The sequence below is a fragment of the Rhinichthys klamathensis genome, unplaced genomic scaffold (assembly GCF_029890125.1).
Source record: "Rhinichthys klamathensis goyatoka isolate OS25496 unplaced genomic scaffold, OSU_Roscu_1.1 h1tg000216l_1, whole genome shotgun sequence".
Classification (NCBI taxonomy): Eukaryota; Metazoa; Chordata; class Actinopteri; order Cypriniformes; family Leuciscidae; genus Rhinichthys; species Rhinichthys klamathensis.
The window spans coordinates 949,043-974,590 of NW_026606741.1; the positions used below are offsets into that span (position 1 = coordinate 949,043).

Here is a 25,548-nt window from a genome sequence, read left to right on the forward strand (position 1 = left end):
GGCCAATCAGAAGATACCAAGCTCGAAGGAGGCAAAGCACACACAACACACAAGTTTGAGGGTTTTTTAGATTTTTTTCTTGTTGTATTAGCTATTATGACTTTTTCTTTGTATTGATGTAATGAATGAAATGAACAGTAAATAATAAATGACAAAGGTAAACCAAATGAAATGTCAAACTTTTGACAAGGGAAAAAATACAATATGATCAACCCTGATCAAGTTCTGACTTGAAATAAATTGTAAACCCAAAAGAAAACAAATACATTTGTCAACAAAGCTTTTTCTTTCTTGAATCTCTGGTTGATAAATTCCCTCTTTCTTTTTCGGCTGAGGTTTGAATTTCTTGGTTTCTCTAGTTTAAATATGACTATTTGTTGTAGATTAATAAGTTTAGTTTCAATTTAATGTCCTGATTTTCCTGTCTTTACTGTAGTTTAAACCAGCCGCTTCAAATACAAACTCAAATCAGTATTTTAACCCAGATGATACAATTAGAGTAACAATTCACATAAATTTACCTCAAAAATGTACAATATGTAACCAAATAACACTTCTTTTAAGAGATATATCTGTATATATAAAAAACAAATTGTAAATGAGATCACAAAATTGCAAAAATAAAGATTATACACACTTCAGTCCATTTGATAATTTCAGCTCAGAAAAATATACCTCAGTCCATTCAGATTTCAGAAGGAAACGACACCACTAAGTGGATGAGAAGGTAAGAAGTAAAAGATCCAAATTCAGTCCGGGAGGCTCGCCATCTTTCTTTTCTCTCAGCACGGCTTGATGAATCCTCACCATGCACGTGAATCACAGTAGAAAAATCCAACTTCTACATAAACAACAAAAACTGGCCTGTACACACAGGATAACATTTTTAGAAACTCATTTCTAACCTCTATTTCAACAATATTTACTCTTCACATCAACATTTAGTGTTCATATATAACATAGGCCATACTTCACATACAGTGAACATATCACTTAATTTTAACACACATAGAAATACAATAAACCATTGTGATTCATCACATATATGAAAAATAAATCCACAACTCACCGATTCCTCTGAATTAACAGTGTTCTGTTAATATTTTCTCCAGATTACACCACGAACTATAGCGATGACTCAACTAACTTTGGCTCGACGTTCAGGATCAACAAGGCCATAACAGGTAAGCTCTTTCACAATACTTCTCAAATTGACACTTAATTCAACTTAAAATAACGTTTATATGCTAGGTTTAGTAGTTGTATACTAAATATTTGCTCAAAATTAGATCGTTTCTCTCAAATTTCTGGAGCTTTGATCACATGCGTTTCTCCGTTTTAGCTCTCTCTATCAGTTTTCACCACGTCTCCCAGTGGGCGGAGTCAGCATTGCTGCTGATCGCACTCGATTGGAAGGTCTACATCTGCAGTGCAGATTCCAACTCTAATTGGATAAATTTTACCGCAGTAATTTGCATATTACTAATATAATTAATAAAGCATTTTATTTATCTCAATTTTCTTTTATCACTGTCTTTTTTTCCACATAAACAGTTTTACTGGAAGGGGCATATGCAACAAAAACAAAAAAAAATATATATATATATATATATATATATATATTTCTAATTTGACTAATTTGAGTCTGGGTTACAATTACGTTAATGGTCCTCAAAGTTAACCCTTTAGGCGCCAGAGGTTTTTTCCTAAAACGTTCGATTTTGACATCTTAATTTCAAAAGGCTATATCTTAAAAGTGAAAAAAGATAGAGACTTTCTGTTAATTAGAGAAATATTAAGGATGACCCAAAGTTTATGTAGGGATTACATTTTCCCATCTAATTTGCATATTATGACGTCATATGGTTGTGGCAATCTTGGATTATAGAATTTTCATGAAAAGTCACGTTTAAATGATAAAATGCAGCACTTCTTTTCCCCCAAAATGTCCATCACCTTCTGTATGCTATATTGCACAATACTGAATGCTCAGGTATATAGTAAGTAGTAAACAAACTGTGTAAATCATTACTAATAAATGGTAGAAACAAACCGAATGCATGTAGTGATTGGCCTTTTGCTGTAGAGATTTTCCATTTACTAAATACAGTAGGCACTCTGATTCCATGTATGGGGCAAATATATTTTATTCATATGACATACAAACACAAGTAGACAAGACCTGTTTAGTTCAAACACTCACTCGCACAGATCACAAGTGACATGATACGAGCAGCGCGGCCAGATCTGCCTCGCGCGCGCGCGCCGAGTGTGCACAGCTCGGACTACTGTCATTGTCATTGCGACTCCTCACCCTGCCTCCACGTTGCCTCGTAACTGTCCTATGAATACTTCGACCTCGTCTAACATACCCAGTGGTATTAGACAAACTCTCCACCACAATACTGTCGCCGCGATTGCGGAGAGGATCTGATAAAATGGCTTACTCGCACACTAGCTCCGCTTTTGATCGCACTGATTCAATGCGCTCTAACTCGAACATTTTGTATAGAAACATGACGTTTTTTTGATTCGGGGATGAAGTATGACATGTCTGCCATCCAGTGGTGGGGAGGTTGAACGAAATTTGACACCCAATTTGACAAAATCGGCCTTTTTTTTCAGTGCCGCGTCTTGTCGAGTAAACTCGACCGTGGCGCCTAGAGGGTTAAGAGCCAGGGGGCTTTTATTTATTTATTTTTTGTCAAGTATGTAACCATAGACTGTAAAAAAATATGGACAAAGCGTCTGACGTCACCCATAGACTTTCTGAAGAACGGTTTTGAGGCCGTTTATGGGGGGTATGGGCGGCGCCATCTTGGGAAATCCTAACCCCGCCCACCTTCTGGCCAATCCATATATGGGTAAAAGAGTGGGCTTTGTGTGAGACTGAGCCGGCCGGTGGACGCGCCTCTTCAGCCAAGCAGCCTCAGCTATCTGTAACGTTACAAGATCGACTGGCAGACTAGGCTACTTTTTACATGGCTACTACATTCACTGCTAAGCTGCTGAAGAACACTCCAATGTGGGACATATCAGTCTATTGTTGTTATGTTACATTTATTCATTTGGCAGACGCATTTACAGTGTTTCAAACGTCAGTTATAACCATAGGTAAAGTACCTCGGACGCTAACTTATCTTGAGGCGATTTAATGCTAACTGCTGCAGTGCCACTGCCCTCAAACATTGATGCTAAATAGTGCTAACTACGTGAAATAGTAGTGGAATTTCACTTACCGGAAAAAATGGAGCGAAGTACTCCTACAGTGTCGGTTAGTGCAGTTTATAGCAGAGCAACCCATTTTATGTACGATATTTCAATACAAATGTTAGAAAGGATACAGAGGTGGTATGATGTGTTGTGTCAGATCATGGCCGAGACGTCAAATTTAAGGAATTCCACTCGGCGCAGCTCGTTATCAGCTGTCAATCAAGCTGTCAATCAAAGTTAACCACGTCCTTATTTGTCATACATTTTATATCTAAATATGATCTAAACTAACAAGTTAAAAAAAATTCACCCCCCTCACAGTTGTCAGTAGGGGTGCACGATTCAGAAAATGTCACGATTCGATTCGATACCGATTTTTTGTCTCAAGATTCGATTCAAAATCGATTCTCGATTCAAAAAACGATTCGCAGTATATAAATGTAGTTTACTTTTTCCATGTGATTGATTGCAGTAGACACAATTTAAAAGAAAAAAAACCCACAACAAATTAAATGTAGTTTGATATTACTTTATATGTTTTCATACAAAAATAAAAACTTTTGCAACTAAAAAGTGCAAAGTGCCAAGCTTTGGCCAGCTTTCAAATACATTTAATTCAAGTTTAAAATAAAACTTAAATAAAAAGCTTTTACATTTAGCTTTAAAGTGCTGTAGTCAGATCAAACAATGTGGTTTAAGGACTACTTCAGCTACCAGGCTGACTGTTGAAATGTAAACTCGACTGGGCACATTGAACTTCCTAAAAATATATACTAATGTCATAGAACCCTTGCGAAATTATTTAAAAAAGCCACCGCTACTGGTAACATCTATGGTTAGATTGATTTGTTTAGATCCAGTGAAGTCGTTCATAGGCGTAATTTGCGGGTATCTCCAGTTAACTAGCAGAGCATTCATTAGTTCGCTATTAAATAAGAGATCTGTTGTTTTTGAAATCAAGCTGAGCGCTCGTGTCCGCTGCTATCAGTGTCATGGATACAGTGTTTTCTGTGGCTCGCGCAGTCTTCACTCGGACACGCGCTTCAATCTATCGCCGTTGTGGAGACTCCGCTGAAATCAGTTTTGATGAGAGAGAGAAAAAACTATACGAGTGCGGTTTAGAACCCGTAACCTCTGAAAAGCTTGGCAAAAGATCTACAGAACTCAAACATAAGATCTGCGGATCGATGCATTTATTCACGGGTTGAGCAGAGAGGCTGCAGTTTGACCAGCGGGCCGCAAGAACTTGCAATGTAACTATTTATCAGACCGGCCCTCGCGGCCTTGAAACACTACCGAACCACCGGTAAAAGTCCCGACTCACCCGATTGCCACTCCGCCCGTGCACGCCATTAAAAAAAAAATATGAATCGATTTTTCGAATTCTATGAATCGATTCTGAATCGGTAAAGATTGAATCGCGATTCAAATGTGAATCGATTTTTTTGCACACCCCTAGTTGTCAGGCACTGTCAAAGAAACCTATCAAAGAATACAATAAAAGTCCATGGGACCAACCTGTAAAAACATGAATTTATGCTGTGAAAAAACGTACTCGGTTACTAACGTAACCTCGGTTCTCTCTAGAGAGGGAACAAGTACTGCGTAATATCTTACGCTATGGGGAAAACCTCTTTTCCTCGAGATATTGAAGCCAAAAATTATCCTTAATTTTGAATCAATGTAAAACGCGTTGCGACAGCATGCAGACATAGGCAAGGCGGCTCGCGTGCCTATTGGCTGACCTGTGGCAACAGCAGCAGCCTATCGAGAGAGGCCCTGCGTGACGTGATACCCAATGGGGGTGCTTCGCGCCCATTTACGTCACGTCCCGCCAGAATAGGCGTGGCCTTGGCCTATAAATATAGCTCGACAGGCTGATACAAACTGGTTTTCATCGCTGAAGCGAACCAGAGCTGTTGTATGCACGGCAAGATACGCAGTACTCGTTCCCTCTCTAGAGAGAACCGAGGTTACGTTAGTAACCGAGTACGTTCTCTTTTACGAGAGTATCTCTCGTACTGCGTAATATCTTACGCTATGGGGAACACAATGCAACACGCCGTGCTTACTGGGATCCGACACCAAAGTCCCAAGGGCAGTAGCCCGGGTCTCATATAGTGCATAATCACCATAGACTCACAGAGAGTCGGAGAAGAGAGGCTGCAAGCATCATTCCCCATGAAATAGCATCCTACAGGAGCTAGTTATGTTAGCAATGTTTCACGCAGACTATAGCTGTGTCCCAATGTGAAGGCTGCATCCTTCCAAGGCCGCGGACTTCGAAGGATGCAGCCTATTCGTCCTTCGAAGGACGCACCATATAGCCTTCGTATGATTTGTAATTGCGCCACCAGGTGTTCCCCATTATGCTGTCGCCTAGCAACGTGGTGATAGGAGAGAGCTACCATTCTACACGGCATTACTTGTTGAAATGGAGCAAGAATATATCATTTTTATTTTTATCTTTTATGTTTTGCTGGAGGAGATGGTGGGGATTCATCCCCGGCGCCGCCGGGTGATGTATCTCCGGCTTGATCAAGACCGTGGCCAGGTAAGGTAATCTGGTTTGCTGCATCCCAATTCAGAAGTTGCGAATTTAATTGCTGCAGTACACTTTAAAATGTACATAAGTATTGGGTGTACTTGAGTACTTATGAAAATACTAAATACACATAAAGCTGTTCAAATGTTCATTTATAGCCTACCAGATGCGATTTTTTATGGAGTTTATTCTCTTGATCATAGTGATCTTATTTATGCATGTTTCCAGCATGTTTTGTTTTAACGCAATTGAAGCATAAAACACAAAACAATAAATAAATAAAGTGAAATATGCCCTTTTTTTAAAAACAATCCTGCAACGGTACTCCCGCTCGACTTCGGATGCAGCCTTATATGGGACGCATCTGTTGTTAGCAACAATTCCTTAATATTGTGAAAATAAATAATTTAAACAAATAAGCAAGTACATTCGTTAAGTATTCACGTATAAATGTGAAGTAATGAGGGTGTTTTCTCTCACACAGGATAGCAACACTACAAAAACATCGTCTTTTACAATATTATGCATTGTTGTATAGTAAACTACTCAACAGTAAAGTACTTTAAATATAAAACCCTTCAACATATTCAGAATTAAAATGCAACATACACATAGCGCAGCAGTACTATTAATGCAACAACATCATATCTAAAAACCCTGACAACGAGGGTTTTTTATGCATAATACATAATACATAATACATACTAAATAAAAGTAGTTTATTAAAACTCTTTTGTTTCTTTCCCTAAATCAGACCAGACCCCTGTACTGCAGGATCAACCTGAGCGTGCCAGTTCTGGACAGTTTTTTTAATGATTTGGACACACGACCTGATTTTCGGCTGAGCAGGGACGCCCTGAGAGTGCTGCTGGGCCTGTTGAGGACTGAACGCCAACACGGATGGGGTTCCACAATAGAGACCCTGGTATTTATTTTCTGGCTTGCGTGTGGCACATCATACAGGGTTGTCTCCAGAGTGTTTGACATGCCTCGTTCCACTGTCCACCGCATTGTCCACCGGGTCGCTGAGGAGGTGGTGGCCATTCGCCACCAAGTCATTCATTTCCCCAACACCCCAGAAGACCTGGAGGCAGTTTGCCGTGGGTTTGCAGGGCTGGCCAGACACCGAGCTTTCTTGAAAGCTGCAGGAGCAATCGACGGCTGCCATGTCCGTATCAAGCCTCCAAGCGGCCCTGATGGTCAGTGCTACAGGAACAGGAAACTGTTCCCGTCTATCATCCTGCAGGCTGTTTGTGACCATCAGGGCCGCTTCATTGACACCTACGTGGGCTGGCCCGGGTCAGTGCATGATGCACGAGTGCTCCGGTACAGCCCACTGTACAGGAGGTCAGTGTACCCTCCTCCAGGGCACTTCATCCTTGCAGACGGAGGGTACCCATGTCTCCAACACCCGCTCCCCCTCATCACTCCCTACAAGAGGCCAGTACGAGGAGTGGGACCCCAGCGCTTTAATCTTCATCATTCCAGGGCACGCTCCATTATAGAGCGTGCTTTTGGGATGATGAAGACCAGGTTCCGATCCATCTTCCTGAAAGCGCTGGAGGTGCACCACACTTTTGTACCCCATGTAAGTGAATTGAAAATACATTTGCAAAAAACATTAAAAAAAATGAACATCTTTTTTCCAGACCATATCATTTCTTGTTTTGTTTTTTCAATTCAGGTCATCACAGCCTGTGCCATCCTCCACAACATCTGTCTTGGGGTTGGTGACATCATGGCCCCGGAGGATGAGCACGAGGAGGATGATGCAGAGGATGAGGGGGAGCATGTTTTGGAGACAGTCAGCGGTGCTCCCTGGCGTGACCGGCTGACTGCAAAGGTGTCTGCCCTGGAGGAGGTTCCCATCGACCACAACTACTTGTAACAGGCAAGTCTGAGAACTGTAAAGCTATAATGGCCAAGACCACAAATGAATGTCCATAGAATGGGTTTACATGTTGAAATATTTTACGCTTTAAATTGAGGACGCAAGTTAATTAATTTTATTCTTACCTCTTTTTAAAATTATCTCAGTGAGATGGCAGCCGTCGATTTAATCAGCCCTGCAAACCTATTGAGACAACTTAGTGGATAGTGGAAACATGCACTCAAACACTCTGGACTGGAGCCCATCCCAGATGATGTCCCACCAGCAGGAGGCTTTACCAGGGTCTCTATTGTGGAGCCCATCCCAGCCCAGCAGCACCACCAGGGTCTACCTGTTCAGCTAAAAGCGTACATTTTGTTGTTTTTGTTTTTCCAATCTGTTTTATGTACTGTTAATTTGAATTATTTTTCTATTGTTGTAAATATTTGTAAAAAGTACTTGAAATAATTTTCATTTTACATGCTAAAAAAAACATGAATAGAAGTCAACAATGTCCAGAATAATTCTTGTTTTATTTTCAAATGTAAATAAATAAAAAGATTCGCATTACAAAAATAAACAATGAATAAAAATTGCCTTGCCTCATTTACAAATAACTTAAATTAGTGACAAAATAACTTAAATCAGTGACAAAAAACATAAATACAAAAACTTAATTATATTATTTTTTTTCAATCATTCTCTCAAGTAAAGTAAACAGTCTGTCCATTCGATCCCTGCTCTCTTGTGCTCTCCTCTCCTCTGTTTCCCTTTGATACCTCATGTCCTCCATCATTAGCTCAATGAGCTCGTCGCTGCCTCTTCTCCTGTTGGCTGGGTCTGGGACTGCTGGGGCTGCGGCTGCTGGGGCTCTGGCTGCTGGGGCTGGGACTGCTGGGGCTCTGGCTGCTGGGGCTGCGGCTGCTGGGGCTGGGACTGCTGGGGCTGGGACTGCTGGGGCTCTGGCTGCTGGGGCTCTGGCTGCTGGGGCTGCGGCTGCTGGGGCTGGCTCTTTATCCTGGTCAGCCACCGCTGAACTTGGCCCAGGTTTGTCCTCAGGGATGGAGGCAATTAGGATAGGGGGGTTGTTGGAAGGCCTCTGTCCCAAGACCTCATCCATGTGGACAAACCAGGGCCAAGTTGCAGCAGTGGATTTCCCGCTCACCCCCTCACCTGTCCCAGGACACTTGCAATCCTAAGGCAGAGCAAATACACCATACCTGTTGTTAAAAAGAAGAACACCACAATACATTTCAGCAAAGATGTGTCAATTAACTTGCTTACTTTGTATTTTTTTTTTAAGTTGTCCCATTTTCTTTTGGCCTGCAAGGGAGTGACCTTCCCTTGCAGGTCCATTTTCTCCAGAATTCTCCTAAAAAAAAAAAAAGGAGAAAAAGGTTAGGGTTAGGACTTTACGAAAAATATTAAGACAGGGGTGCAATCTTAACATTAGAAAAATCACACAGCAGTACATGCATACAAAATACCAGAAATTATATTCCTGGATCCTCAAGTTTGCTTAAAATGTTTGTTGAAAAAAACACTAAGTGAAAGACTATTGCCTTAACTAGTTCTTGTCTCATTGCTGTGGGCTTTGTACAGGGTGAGGGCTAATTTTTGTATACAAGAGGCAGCTAGTGGAAATATTACAAATGGTTAATGATTTTACCTCCAAGCCACAGTGGCCGAGTTTTTGGCCCCTGTAAACAAGTGGTCATTTTCGGCCCGTAATTTTATAAATGCAGCCGTCTGCTCCTTGGTCCCTGAAACAAAAAGTATTACAACAGGTTTTGCCTCATAAATGAAGCTTTAGTTTAAGTTCAGGTTTTTTTAAGAAACATCCCTGGGTTTTAACACTTGTTTTGCTAGCTATTTTGGGTAAATTAAATAATGTATTGTGGACACCGCTATGTTTATCTACCACATTTCAGCTGGATTTGTGCTGCTGTTTTATTTACTTCAATATACCCTCCTACTTGAAATTCACTGCATAAAAGTTTATTAATATTGTGTCTTGTTTCTAGTTCAAACATCTAAAAATTCTTAAATCAAGAAGCATTTAGCCTACTAGACAAATAAAACATTTCTTGCTTTGGGGGAAAATAACTTAAAATTAAGTGAGTTTTTGCTTAAAACAATAACATAATTTGCTAATGGGTTAAGATAAATAATCTTAAATCAAACAGAAAACAAGATTATTTTACTTACACCATTTGGCAGATTATTTTGCTTATTTTAAGCAAAAGCTCACTTAATTTAGTTTTTCCCCCCAAAACAATACAATAACTTCTGCTTGTCTAGTAGCCTAAAAGCTTTTTTTAAAATGTATAATATAAACAAGACCAAAAAACTAAGCAAGAAAAGCATTTTGTACTTTAGTATTTGCTTCATTTAACTCAGGGCTTGATCCATATTTATGCCTTTAACAATTGTTTCGCTAGTTATTTTAATAAATTAATTCACAATAACTTACATTTATAACTGAATTCCTCGGTCACCACACAACTAACACCTGCCATTCTAATTGAATAAACTCGCGTGAGTCGCGTCGTCACCAGCGCGCTTTGAATTCTGGGGAAGCGTAGGCCGCGAAGTGTCCATTTTTGTACACTTCGTTTGTCCGAGAAACGAAGGGCGCATTTGGGGTCGCATTTGAATGACATACCAAACTTAGTCGCGCCGCGGTGACGCAATTGGCCTTCCAAGCGTGCAGAGTTTGAATTGGGACAGTCTTCTTAGCACTGCTGTGACGCAATCTGCTTTAGAATGCGGCCTTCGAAGGGCGCAGTGTTTGAATAGGGACAGCCTTCGTCGCGCCGCTGTGACGCAATCGGCCTTCAAATCCGGCCAATCGGCCTTCAAATGCGGCCTTCGGAGGACGCAGCCTTCACATTGGGACACAGCTAAGGTGAACGTGTTCAGCCTGAACTGGGTGACAGTACGGGTTATTCAACACCCATGGAGCTGTTTTATCGATCAGTGAACGATACACGAGCAAAAAACTCAGCATTCTGCGCCGGCGCAGCGGGGCAGATAGTACTGAATTCTCGACCGACAGCAGCTTGGCCTGTAAGGCGGGATCCTCTAGGTTATAGAACCTTATAAATGTAGACGGCGAGGCCCAGCCTGCCGCCATACAGATATCTTGTAAGGAAATCCCACTCGACCACGCCCACGACGAGGCCACGCCTCTCGTGGAGTGTGCTCTGACACCCAAAGTACACTGCAGGCCTTTAGAAGTGTAAGCCAGCGCTATGGCATCGACTATCCATCCGGATAGGCTCGGTTTTGATGCGGCCAGTCCCCTGGAGCGTACGCCAAACAAAACAAAGAGCTGCTCGGTCTGTCTGAAGATAGACGAGCGGGACACGTAAGCTCTCAGTGCCCTGACAGGGCAGAGGAGACTCGCATCCTCCTCCTCATCATGAACCGGGAGGGCGCACAGGGAAATAACCTGGGCCCTGAACGGTGTGTTGAGGGATTTGGGCACGTGTCCGTGCCTTGGTTTGAGTGTGACTTTTGAGTCATTGGGCCCAAACTCCATACATGACGCGCTTACTGAAAGCGCTTGTAAGTCCCCTACGCGCTTCACTGAAGCGAGAGCCATAAGAAACACCATTTTGAAAGACAGATGTTTCATGTCTGACAAATGGATTGGCTCGAATGGGGTACCTTTCATGGCTTCCAAAACAGTAGAAAGGTCCCACACAGGGACTGAAGGGGGTCTGGGAGGATTCAGCCTCCGAGCTCCCCTGAGGAATTGCACGACCAGGTCGTTTTTCCCCAGTGACTGGCCAGGCGTTGGTTTTGCAAACGCCACTATGGCCGTCACGTACACTTTGAGCATGGAAGGGGTCCTGCCCTTATCCAGCAGCTCCTGAAGGAAGGAGAGTACTTCCGTAACCCCGCAGTCTACGGGTGAAAAGCCTTGAGCTTGAAACCAGGCAGAGAACACCGACCATTTCGAGGAATAGAGCCGTCTAGTAGACAGGGCTCTGGCCTGCGAGATCGTGCTTAACACTCCCTTCGGGAGGTAAGCGGGTACCCATTGATGGCCCACGCACGTAGGGACCACAAATCCGGGCGAGGATGCCAAATTGAGCCCTTTGCCTGAGAGAGGAGGTCTCTCCTCACCGGTATAGGCCACGGGGCGGTGCTGGTCAGCCGCATCAGGACTGGGAACCAGATCTGGTTCGTCCAGAGCGGAGCCACGAGCAGCAATGGGCATCTTTTTTCCCTGATTCGTTCCAACACTTGAGGCAGGAGCGAAACGGGGGGAAAAGCATAGAGGGGGCAGCGGGGCCAAACGTGGGCCAGCGCATCCCTGCTCTTGGAGAAAAAGTTCAGACAGTGAGCGTTTTCTTGGGACGCGAACAGGTCCACCTGCGCTCTGCCGAACATTTCCCACAGCAGTTGGACCGTCTGCGGGTGCAGCGACCACTCCCCTGCTGGGACATTGTTTCTGGACAGTCTGTCTGGTCCCACATTCAGGTGACCAGGCACATGTGCTGCTCTCAGCGAGAGCAGGTTGTGCTGAGCCCAGACCAGGAGGCGTTCCGTCAGCCTGTAAAGGTTTCGGGACCTGATGCCGCCCTGGTGATTTATGTATGCCACCACTGACATGTTGTCCGACTGGACCAAGACGTGGTGACCTTTTATCTGGGGACAGAAGTGCCGTAGCGCTTTGTCGACTGCTATCATTTCCAAGCAGTTTATGTGAAGGAGCTTTTCCCGTTCTGACCACAGGCCAGCGAACGGTCTGCCCTCGAGCAGCGCTCCCCATCCCGAGGTGGAGGCGTCCGTGGACACCACCTTCACACTCGAGGAGGTCCCCAGACTCACACCTGACTGATACCAGTCGGTTACTTTCCAAGGTTCCAGAGCTGAAACGCACTTTAGATCGACCCTGAGGCGAAACAGACCAGTGGTCCATGCCCGGGGCGGAACTCGCACTTTCAGCCGCAGCTGCAGTGGGCGCATGCGAAGCAGACCCAGCTGGAGTACAGAGGCTGCTGAGGTCATTAGGCCCAGCATTTTCTGAAACCTTTTGAGCGGGACTATAGAGTCGTGGCGGAAGGATTTCGCGACGCGCTGAATGTCTAGTCCGCGTTCCGGTGACAGGCGTGCTGTCATGGATAGCGAGTCCAGCACTGTTCCCAGAAAAGAAATTTTCTGACTGGGAGACAGCAAGCTTTTTGCCCAATTGACTGTGAGGCCCAGATTCTCGAGGTGTTCGAGTAATGTGGCCCTGTGTTCTATGAGCTCTGAGTGTGATCGAGCTAGAATCAGCCAATCGTCCAAGTAGTTCAAAACTCGCATGCCCCGAAGTCTCAGGGGTGCGAGAGTCCATGCACTTCGTGAATGTACGGGGTCAGGGCCGGATTAACCATTAGGGCAACTGGGCACTTGCCCAGGGGCCCACGACATCTAAGGGGCCCTGGGCACCAGGGGCAGAGTGGCAATCGGGAGTTTCCCCGGTGGGCCGGTAGTGTTTCCAGGCCACGAGGGCCGGTCTGATAAAATGTATTCATTGCAAGTTCGCCATGCGCACTTGTGGCCCAAGCGAGGGGAAGAAAAACATATTTTAGATAACGGAGCGTATATTTGCACTAAGTGCCTGTCTTTTTAGCAAAAAGACGCCCGTCTCGGAATAGCTGCAGTGGCGTAGGTCGTAGCGCGTGAAGTGCTTGAAAGCAGCTTTTGATGCGCTCGACCCGAGTTCGAATCCGCCTTTTGCCGAACTCTCTCTTCTCCCTTTTCCCTACACATATGAGATGTAAAATGTATAACCTAACATAAAGGTCTCTAGCGTTATATTTTGCCAACGAACTAAAATCGAAACCATGATATGGCTTTGTGCCTTGTAAAGACTCTGCTTGGGTCTGATCAATGGGGAATTTGCATGTCATAATTAATAATTAATAACTAATAATTATTCATACAGATTTGGATCAGCCCAGTCTTACATGTTAATAAATCTCCCATTAAGGGAGGCTTTGTCATTTTACCTGCGTGCATACATGTGTATCCCCACAATTAATCACAAATGAATTGTAACTAATTATACAGACCACGTTTTACAAGACAGGTACAATTAATTAGCTCAATTAATTTATAGAGTTGTGAAAACAAATTCTGTGGCCACAAGAATTAGTTTTCTTGCTCTATAAAGTTTACACATACCCGTCTGAGGTATTTCTGTAAAGAGCTTGTAACGTTATCGAAGCATATCAGTGACTTGGGTTATGAGCAACAGGCAATGAGTCAATCAAAAGGATATAATGTATTTAATGAAGCTGAACTACTTAAGCATTTACTACAATGATACATGTATTTACAAACATTAAACACAAACTAAGACGACGCGGGGCGTTTAGACAATTGGTACCCATGTAAACATGAGTTGGAGATAGAGAGAGAAAGGGAGAAAGTTGGTGAGAGAGAGCGAGGGAGAGAGACAGAGCTGGTACAATTTCACCTCGACATCAACCTTTCTGAAACAACACGAAAACACCATTGTAAGGCTTCTTAGAAGCTGTAACGGGAATGATACTTGCAAAGCATATGAGGTCTGTGTGTGTCGCGGGCTCCTTGCGCGGTCTGGTCGGCCCGCATGTTGAACGAAGGTCCTGTCCTGCTTGCGCGCGTCGTGTGGAGCGCGGCTGCAGCGTTTTTGCACGGCCCGTCCCGGCACGTGCATGGTTGGCCGCTTGCGCGTGGCGCCTTTGTTCCATGGGGGATCACGTGGCGTTCGTTGGCATTCGGCGCGAGTGTTTGAAAGGCTTAAAGTCTTTGAGGTGACGTTACCCGAGGAAATAGTTCGGCAAAGTCCATTTCCTTTCCCGGGAGACGAACTCGGGAGTAAGTTAAAGAAGAGACGAACTTTAGACGAACAAAAGAAAAGATCCATGGTGGGATCAGATCTCCATGAGGAGATCGCTAGCATCACATGTTTCTCTGAGAAGGTCAGACTGCAAGAGAGAGTTGGGCGGAGCCGCGCTCCTACATTTATCACCTCGGAGAAATCCATCCCCTTCCTGTTCACTGGGCCAATCGGGGAATGGATGTTGCACGCGGGAACCCTTGGTTTATTGTCCTTTGTTTGGAAGAACGTGCCCCTCGTGGTAGAGGGGTGTGTTCAAGGAGGGTGTATAGTTTAACAGTTTGAATCTTCAATGGCGGTAAAACCTATTAAAAATACACTTTACTTTATATCTTTTTGCATATTCAGATAGCCCGTTCCATGAGCATTTTAGAGGTGTCAAACACATCAAATGAAAGTCAAAGGAAAAATACAGAGGTATTTAATATGCATAAAGAAGGTATTTCTAATGTCTATTTATGCCGTGGCCAAACAAAGATATTTCACTGTGACATGGGGAAAAACACATATACATTTAACAAAATATATTCAATGGTTTTTATGTCTTTACCCAACAGAAATGTCCGTCTCTTTGTTCAGAGACATTCTGCGACATTCCGATGGGTTATAAAGTTTGTAACAGGAGCTTCACTCGTGTGTTGGGGGAGGGAAGGGCTCGTGTGTGTGTGTGTGTGTGTGTGTGTGTGTGTTACATTCAGTCTTTTTGGGTCTTTAGCAGGATGTATTTAGTTATTCAGATTCACCCTTTTAGCCCAGTCCTTACAGCCTTTATAAAACAGCATAAGACTTTAAGAATAGGCATCCTGTGTGTGCTGGGTGATTTAAAGAAAAGCGTGCACTTTGCTCACGTGATCAGCATGGTTATCTGGTGTTTTCTCCTAAATAAAAGCTCAAGGGTTTATTTCTTGCAAGTGAAGAAATTAGGACAAAAGTATTTTAATTTTCCTGTATTATAGTGTAATGTAGACTATAAATATACTTTTGAAATATTAATTTTCATTTATATAGTACATTTATAGGCTATAAGGATTTTACGTCATAGGAATAATTATATAAATCATTATTACATTATTATAATAATTGTTTGGCATCCTAAAACACCATTGATAATGTAATGTAGACTGAGACTCTCATAACTAAAAAGATGTTTGAGCCCTCTTTATTGTCCTGGTACAAATCAATGCTTTTTCTTTGTTCAACGAGCAGTTCATGGGTTGAAGCTATTTTTGATCTCTCAAAGAGCACAAGATTGATGCATTTAACCTTAAAATGTACAACATTTTCTTGCGGGGGAGCATGCCCCCGAACCCCCCTAGAGGCACAGAGGTCCACCCAACATAGTTTTACAAATTCCTATGGGAAAGAACGACCATTTATGAACTTTAATCCAGCATAGTACAACAAAGTTCCTTTTAAGTCAGTAAAACTGTAAATGCAATATTAAAATGTCCTTGGACAAAATATACATTTGGCTTGCCTAAGGGGGGGCCTACAAGACATTGTGCCCAGGGGCCTCTGAACTCTTAATCCGGCCCTGTACGGGGTGCTAGGGACAGGCCGAACGGCAGGACTGTGTATTGATATGCCTGGTCCTCGAAGGCGAATCTCAAGAATCGCCTGTGATGGGATGCTATTTGTATTCGGAAATAGGCGTCTTTCAGATCTATTGACATAAACCAGTCCTCTTGGCGAACTTGCGCGAGGATTTTCCTGGTTGTAAGCATTTTGAACTGGCGCTTCACAAGTGCTCTGTTCAGCTGTCGCAGATCTAAAATGGGTCTGAGACCTCCATCTTTTTTCGGTACCAGAAAATATCTGCTGTATAGACCCCCTTCGCTCTGAGCCTGAGATAAAGGTTCTGTAGCACCTTTGCTCAGTAGTTTCGCTATCTCGGCTCGAAGTAGATGTGCTACTTCTGTTTTCACCGTGGATTTGACGTGCACCGTGTAACGGCGGGGGCGTCGAGCGGGGGCGTCGAGCGTCGAGCGGGGGCTAGGGGTAGAATGACATCTGGGCTCCGGCCATGACATAGTGACGGCAAGGGAGCTCCGGCGTGCTGTAACGCAGACACTGTGTTTACAGTGTGTGAGGCGGGGGGCGCGCCGATCGTGGTGGGCAGCCTGGCCGCGCTCAAATCCCTTATAGCAGTTTGCTGAGGGAGAGAGAGCGGGGCGAGCCCCGTGGGGCTTAACATGTCTGTGAGTGAATGTGGGCGCGGGACCGCGGGCACATTTACTGCACTGAAAACGCCGTCGGCCTGAGCTGACTGAATGTGTGTTGGTTTCGTTTTTACAGAACCCGTGGGACATGTGGTGTGTAGTGTTTGTGGGCACTGAGACGTGGGCACATTCACTACATTTAGTGCACAATCGACATGAGGCGATTTTGTTTGTGCGAGCCCTGCATTTTTGCGGGCTGTGTTTGTGTGTAGAAATGAGCACTGGGTTGTGGGCATTTTATTACACTCACAACACCATCGGCTGTGGCCGGAAAACCAGAAAATACAATGCTTATATGATTTTTCTGGGTCGCCGTGGAAACGGCATTTATGTGCAGGCAAGCGGGCCGTGGTACCGGCTTGTTTACTGCAAAATACACTGGAACAGTCGCATTTTCTGGAACTGAACGAGCGAAAAGTGTTATACAACAGGCTCATTGCTGCAATATTGACATTTTCAGCCGCTCAAACTAAGAGGAGCTGAGAAATGTTTGAGAAATGGAGATTAGACCGGCCTCGGCGGGACTAAAACACACTCTTTTCCTCATTTTGCCGGTGACGCACGCCCATGGGGGGCGGGGTAGATTTCTTATAACGTAAAGAAAGCTAGCCGCGGTTTTAGGGCTCGCGGTCTTGATGCTGGCCCGTTTCCCTGATGACTCGCGGACAGAAGGGGGAGGTCCACAGAGCTCGCCCAGTCCTCACTGTCCGACGCCAGGATAGAGCAGCAGGTCTCCTCTACAGATGCAGCTATCTCGTCGTCATTAATGGCGGAAGCGGCGGCCGTTATCCGTCAGTGAGCGACTCGAGTGAAGCTGGTGAAGCTGGCGGGCGAACCGGCGAGCTTTCACGGGCTGGAGAAGGCTCGGGGACCCGCTGAGTACGACGCTTTACTGCGCGGCACTGTAGCGGGTGGAAGTGCAGTCTCGCTGAAGAATGCCAGGCGAGTCCTCAGAGTCACCGTAGGCAATAGCTTGCAGTGAGGGCAGCCGCCGTCGGCGAGCGCGAGAGCTGCATGATCCTCTCCCAGGCAGGAAACGCATCACATGGCGGTCCCCGTCGCTGAGTGTGGCTCGGCACGAGCCACAGGAGGATGGCATCTTTAAAAAGACGCGGCTCTTTTAGATGATAGACGTGTGAGTCGCGGGGCGAGCACACCCACACATACACACAGAGCAGAGTAAAGGATATATAGTACGCTGGAGAGCGCAGCAGGTACGGCGGCTGATGGCGGCGAGGTGAAGGCCAGCGACTTCAGGCTCAAGGGATCGTCCCGCTGAAGGCTTGCTTTGACGGCGCGGCTTCTCACTCTGGATCCAGTGGTGCGTGAGCTTCGCTGAAGAGATTAAAATCAGTTTGTATCAGCCTGTCGAGCTATATTTATAGGCCAAGGCCACGCCTATTCTGGCGGGACGTGACGTAAATGGGCGCGAAGCACCCCCATTGGGTATCACGTCACGCAGGGCCTCTCTTGATAGGCTGCTGCTGTTGCCACAGGTCAGCCAATAGGCACGCGAGCCGCCTTGCCTATGTCTGCATGCTGTCGCAACGCGTTTTACATTGATTCAAAATTAAGGATAATTTTTGGCTTCAATATCTCGAGAAAAAGAGGTTTTCCCCATAGCGTAAGATATTACGCAGTACGAGAGATACTCTCGTAAGAGAACGGACATTTTAACATGGGTGTCTATGGACATTTGCTCCCTTTTGGGACCTGCCCCTAGAGGATTTTCGATGTGTTGCAGTTTTTCGCACTTCCGGGTAGGGTTAATTTTTCAGATTAGAATGTTGCCGCTTGTGTGTAACCCTGTTAAAACGGGAGAGTGAGCTGTGTTTTGGAGCTGGTTAAATTATCAAATGGAGATTATCAAATAAAATATGCTGTGAATAATCCTTACATACAAGAGAAGAACGAGCAGGAGAAACTCCAGATGTAACAACAATTGTAATCTATGTGACATACTATGGTAAATAAATGTTACTAACACATAATGGAGTTTGTTAAAGTGGAGAATGAGGACGTTAGTTATCCAGAAACATGCAAAATGAAACAAAATACTGAAGAACAAACATTCTTGATTCTATTACTGACTACTGAGGAACATTTTTTATCATATATTATATCATATCAAAGATTACATATACTGTTGTTACTTTTTGCTTTTGTATTTGATTTAATTTAGATGATTTAATATGTTCCTTTTTAGACTTGATGGAAGTAAAGGTGGAAAGGGAAGAACTAAATGAAGAAAGAAACCACTTCACTTTCACTTGCTCTCGTGTGAAAAGAGTTTTGTGCAAAAAGGGAACCTTACGAATCACATAATTCACAGTGGAAAGAAACCATATTATAACTATAAAGATAAAAAAATTGCACATTGTCCCTCAAAAAATCCAATAATAAAAATGAATAGCTCAATAAAATAAACACCAAAACAGACCAGAATATTGCCTCAGCATGTATAACATATTATAAAGTCTAGATGTATAAAGAAAGACCTGCTGCTCACATTATTTAAAAAGTTGCTTTGTTTGTTGTGCAATGGAAAATATGTTTTCAAATAAATGCATTAAATGGAAACATGTTGGCCTAATTGTACATGGTCCCTTTTCTAATAAATGAATTAAACAAACAAACAAACAAAAATTAATAAAAGCATTATGTATTCTCTGAGAGTCAAATGTTGCTTTTGTCCCTTTACTTGCTGTGGAATGCCAAAAAAGAGAATGGTTTTATTTTTCTGATTTAGAGGAAACTATCTCAAACTGTGTTTGTTTTCTTACTGTGTGTGTTTTAACGCATCACTGGAGATTTATCTTGTGGATTTTTTGTTTGTTATTTGGTCCTAATATATTTAAACTGTTTGTAGACTGAACTACAAAAGGGTATTTTGGTCTTTAAGGTTTCGGTTTTCGGAGTCATTCAGCGCCCCCTGGAGGAAGAATCGTGTTTGCTGCTCAATGCGACACTCGCATGCGCCGTACGGTAGATGTTTACTACAGTTCTGAACACGTTTGCGGCAGCAACATGGCAGTGAACAGCGTGAGGATCTTTTGTAAACAAACGCGAAATTCATATATGTCCGTTTAATATTTAGTGTTTAGGTATAATTATAATAATGAGTAATTATTACAAGCACATGACTACATTTTTATTGCACTACAGTGCCGAGAATATCGTGTAATTTGTCTGAGCAAAGTTTATTTTCAATACATACATGAAGGATTTACCTTATTAATCACTTTGGTCATCAATTTATGTTCTGCTTTTCTAATTAAGTAGATTATAAAATAACATATATTTAAATATATTTAACCCTAATTTTAACATTTTTCCTGTTATTCCATGGTATTTTTCGTTAGGAATAATACACTGTTATTTTTAAATATTTCTTCGACTGAAGATTAAATAAAGAACTGCTTTATTTTAGTTTGATTCATTTTCATTATATTGTTCTTAGAGCATAAGAGCATTTTATTCATCAGTCAGTTAAATTTGTTGTAGACAAACATGAAGATCGGTTGTTATTTATACATTAATTTATATATTATGCTGACTTTTTTTTTTTTTTTTTTTACATGGTTACAGTTTCTTCAAATTTTGGTTTATATTTGAGGAATCTCAATGAGTTATAATGAAGAAAGATTATAATTTTTGTGGGATTGTTTTTTTAAATCAGTAATTTATGTTTCTTCTCTTGTTTCAGAGTGATCACATCCCTTTCAAAATAATTCAGCAATAAATGTTGGGAATATTCTCATCATCAAGGCTAGAAGTGCATCTGGACACGCAGGAGACACTCCAGGTGTATCTGTGTGCCGTACTAGAGTAAAGATGGAGTTTATTAAAGAGGAGATTGAAGACATGAGTGATCCTGAACAATCCAGAATAAAACATGAAGATACTGAGGAACAAATAGGTTGGTGTTTATTCTTGATTCTTCATTGTTGACAACTGTGAAACATTAACAAAGCTCCAGTTTGTTTTAATTCTTCACTGTTGACCGCTATTAAAGACATGTACCCCTATCCACCTTATTTTTCTATCCGGAAGTAAGCTATCTTCTGTGAATTGACTAGAAGAATAACAAAGTGCATTAAACCGTAAAACTATTTGCGCAACAAACCACTGTTTAAAATTATGACAATACATAATATAAGAAACACCAGTTTACAATATCAAGCAGCATAACAAGTAGGGCTGGGTATTGTTAGGAATTTCACAATTCGATTTGATTTCGATTCGATATTGATTTATTAGCTTCGATATCGATTCAATAATAAGTAAATACACAAGTAATTAAGTACCTGAGTATATTTTTAAATAATGTGTGGATTATTACCAATGTTTAAGAACAAATTGACCCCAGCATGTTTCCTGTCATGGTTTATTTAGCAGAACAAACTGTACAATATTGTACATGTGTTGAATACAAACCACAACTTTAAACAAACAGGTTCTTTATTAACACCTCTAAAGTGCATGTAACTGTAAGTAGTAGAAAATATATTTCTTTCTTCCTATACATTCAAGTTATAAAAGAAATGTAAACAGAAGCACAAAATGTGCATACTCATAAAACAAAGTGCAACCATAGATATTATAACATTACAAAGTGCTATTTTGTCAACACAATAAATAACACTGAACAGCTGATCTGGGGCCTATACCATGAAGCCGGTTTAGGTGGCTAGCCAGCTATGTTTCAGCTTAGTTTCTGCCAACCCTGGGTTTTAGGTACTATGAAAGTAGCTCGGCTTTAATCGGTGTTCGTTGCCATGGTACCTTACGCTGCACGGCTAACCTGCTCCGGGGCAGGTTAAGTTCTGGATTTGAGATCTCAGACTGAAGTTTGACCAATCAGCTGTGAGCAAAGAAACATATAGGTGACGTAACTAATTCCCAGTGTTTGTTGCAATGGCTTTACATTTTCTTTCAAATCCTGTGGACATCTCAGCGCAAATTGTTAGACGAGCACATCGTAGAGAAAGAGTTTTTAGCCGGACAAAATCCCCTTGCCTTTTCTGATAGTTTATGAAAGATACAGATTTTCTGCGGAAGGAATATCTAATCTTTGCGAACTTCTTGAGCCGCACATAAATAATTTAACACATCGAATTCATGCACTTACTGTACCCTAAATGGTATTGCGGTGCGTTTTTTTGCAAGTGGTAGCCTACATACTTGCACGATCGGTGATGCACAGAATCTAGGGGAAAACACGGTTTGTCGAACCATTCGCAAGGTGGTCCTCGCTCTGCAGGAGTACATTAATAGTTTAATAGTGTTCCCCAGACATTTATTGACCATGTCCATAAGAGAGGGTTTTTATAAAATTGCCGGTAAAATATATTGATAGGGTGACATCACGTTTTTTTTTCTTTCAAAAAGCAAATTTCACAAATGTACTATATAATACAGTACATGTTAAGCATTATTTTAATCTTATGATAGGATTCCCTATAGAGTCATTGGAGCAATAGCCTGCACACATGTTGCAATCTCCACTTCTCTTGGAGAACATGAGGCAGATTATGTTAATAGAAAGTCTTTTCACAGCCTTAATGTTCAGGTAGAGATTATGTGAACATGTGAAATTATTATTTTCTGTGAGATGAATCTTTAAATTAATAGTAAAATTAACAGATAACAATCTACTTTCCGTGAGTTTGTTGTGTCAGCGTTTTGAGGAAAACTAGTTAAATTTGGTACAGTACAAAACACTGTTTATTTGAATTGGGACAGCAAAACCTACACAATAACCCCCTATCATGACCCTCATGTGTCAGCAAAACCATAGTAAAAGTTAGAGATGATCTTTGGCATCCTAAAGGCACGTTTCAACTGTCTTCGGCGCTTAAGAGTCACCAGAGTGGGCATCACAGATAGTGTCTGCATGTGCCATTCTGCACAATATAGCCACCATAGAAAGGAGCCAGAACCACCACAGAAAGCTTCTCCCCGATGAAACTGACTTGGTTACTTGGTTAAATAAGTTCACATGCTGAGATCAGGCTCCTTTAGTGTGCAGTCTAGCTCTATAGGCTCCTTTAGTGTGCAGTCTAGCTCTATAGGCTCCTTTAGTGTGCAGTCTAGCTCCATAGGCTCCTTTAGTGTGCAGTCTAGCTCCATAGGCTCATTTTGTAAAGGGCCCTGACTGAGTCTGTTTCCACCTGAAACATAATTCCACCACAAACATGATCATTACAAGTTTTTGGGAGGCTAATCAACTTACAAAAAGTTCCTTGACAAACACCTGTTATATATGTCAAGGGTTTTAAATCCTTACCTTGTTCACATTTCTTTTGAAGCCTGTTGAGGTAGAGGCTTCAGTTTCTGGGACAGGTTGTGAAAAATCCTACAATAAAAGAGATGTGTAACTTGGGCCAGTCCCTGTTTTATGCCACACATTCAAATGTTTGCCTTAATAAAAAGCCCAGTGCATTCACCTCAGCAACTGTCCCAGAACACAGACAGAGTGTCTTCATCATTTCCTCCTCCCTGATAAATAAAAGTAGGCCAATATGTTTCTGGTGTTCTGTCTGCTGCATACTGACCTCTGTGTTAATCGTAATTCTGAATGATTATCTCTTGCTCCTCCGCGGAAAGAAAATATCGCTCTCGCTCTATCCATATTGAACTCGATTGGTTGTTCGGTGCCAATGTCACTTTGGTATGTGCACGCGCTCGTGGAGTAATCATAGCTTAAGATCAAAGCCTGAGTTGACAGAGAAAGTTGATGAGCTGCGTCATGGTACCAATAAAGCCTGATTGCATCGGTTTGGTTTTGTCAACTCAAAACTAATCCTGTAACTCCGAGTTTGTTCAGCTACCTTCATGGTACAGGCCCCAGAGAACCTTTGGCTTATTTACTGTGCCTATATGTAGGATACATTACAGACATTTCCATCATATAACTCATAACATTTTAGTACAATATATTAGGGGTGTGCCAAAAAATCGATTCACAGAAGAATCTAGATTCTCATTTGCAACGATTCAGAATCGATCTGAAATGTCCAAGAATCGATTTAATAAATAAATAAAATCAGCTGGCTGTTCGCCTCCATTTTTGTAACTATAGCCTATACGGGACGTCCGGACGTCATGCACGCAGCCGGTTTTTGAACGTGAGCGACAAATCAAAGGAAGCAAATATGGATGTTTTTATAGAGCTTCTGATGCTTCTAAATATGATGCTTCTACATTCATTCTGCCGTGGCCGGCCGCCACACCTAAAATAATCCCGCCACGGCTGCAGCTTCTCAGTGAGGTCCGATATAAATGTGCATAGCATACTAGTGTTATTGTTAAGCTAAAGGCATAAAAAACATTGTAAAGCACCATAAAGTGTTCGCACTATATTCCAAGACTTCTAAAGTCATTCAATAGCATAATGTGAGGTAAAAATGAATATTTAAGTCGTTAGTTAAAGTTAATGGAAACTCATCTCTCCTCAGTCATTCTCCATTCAGCATTCACACAGCGCGTCGCGTTATAGCGTTTTTTAAATTATAATCCTTTCTCCCGGGTGTCTGTTAGATTACAGCACTGGAGAGCGCTATGAATTGTTCTTCATGCGCACTGTAACTGAAATTTAAAACTGTTAAAAGAAAATGCTCAATAAACTGTTGCATATATATAATACATTAAGCATAGATAGACAGATATAATCTCTTCGCTTTGTGCTTTGAACTTTTCAATCCGGAGCGCTGCGCGCTGTGACTTCACGTTGCTTCAAGTGCATCATTCTGCGCACGGGATGCGCATAATCGCTTTGCCGCTCTTATTCGAGCCTTTCATGTTATAATGATTAGGGGAGGTTTAAACACCTGGGGTAAGGGGGCGTGGCCAATGGGAATATCACTCATGGGCCACGCCCCCTCCCCCTGGGGAAATGGGCCTGCCACCACAGCTGGAAAAAATCCTAGAGGAAACACTGGTCTCCGTTTGTCATTCTGTATAGCAAAGCAGATGAGAGTAGATCATGATCAGAAACCCGATTGGAAATCATTATGGATAAAATCGAATCGTTTTAAATCGAAAATCTTTTTGAATCGAAAATCGATTTTGAATCGAATCGTGGCCTCAAGAATCGGAATCGAATTGAATCGTGAGATGGTAAAAGATTCCCACCCCTACAATATATATAGAACATGTTAACTCTGAAGCATTTGTTATCAAACTAGTGCACAGGTTTTTGTTAAAAAAAAGCAGCTGGTCTACATGCTCAGGCGTCAGTGCACTTCTCTGGGCTGTGACAATGTTGAGAAAACTCTCTCAGTTGGTACACTACTACCAGGAATACAGAGGTATCGCTTAGCTTGGCATGACAAAAGAGGAAATTCCACCTCATGTTCCTTCCACCAGCTGAGTGGATTAGTGCTGAGTGGTACTGGTTTTACCTCTTTGTACTTCATCACCTCATCTACTGCATCATCTCTTGTTTTTATGGAGTCTGCTTCTGGAGTATATGTCTGCCCAAGGAGATCTGCCAATGCACAAGAGTCTCTTTTCTTCTTGGATGGGGGTCCAGAGTCCTCAGCTGGTTCTGCTTCATTGGCCTCTGCATTTATTGGTCCACTCTGTTGAGAAAGCAAATGAATTGTATTGTAAATAGTTATCACCCTTTTCGAAATAGTGTATATAACAATATAGTTAGATTTAAATTCATAATTGCAGTGTATCATTAATTATAAAAATACATAATGTTTTTATTCACACTATGCAGTGCTTACTGAGCTTTTTTCAGTTGCCAGTGTCTTAGTGTTATCAGTGAGTTGGGTGAAGACTTCCTCACGCTCATCATCAGTCAAAA

General features: G+C 42.4%; 2 protein-coding genes across 2 annotated transcripts in view; one reads left to right on the forward strand and one right to left on the reverse strand.

The window, feature by feature from the left end:
• Positions 1–25,548, reverse strand: part of LOC130097323 (gastrula zinc finger protein XlCGF7.1-like) — a 362,909-nt gene that overhangs the window by 258,923 nt on the left and 78,438 nt on the right. The window lies entirely within an intron of this gene.
• The window catches only part of LOC130097297 (uncharacterized), a 298,549-nt gene that overhangs the window by 250,393 nt on the left and 22,608 nt on the right, over positions 1–25,548 (forward strand). Inside the window, exons 8-11 of the mRNA XM_056264095.1 lie at positions 6,513–7,346; positions 7,443–7,642; positions 8,428–8,675; positions 20,440–20,649. Coding sequence (XP_056120070.1) covers positions 6,513–7,346; positions 7,443–7,642; positions 8,428–8,675; positions 20,440–20,649 — 1,492 coding nt within the window. The remainder of the gene's footprint in view (positions 1–6,512; positions 7,347–7,442; positions 7,643–8,427; positions 8,676–20,439; positions 20,650–25,548) is intronic.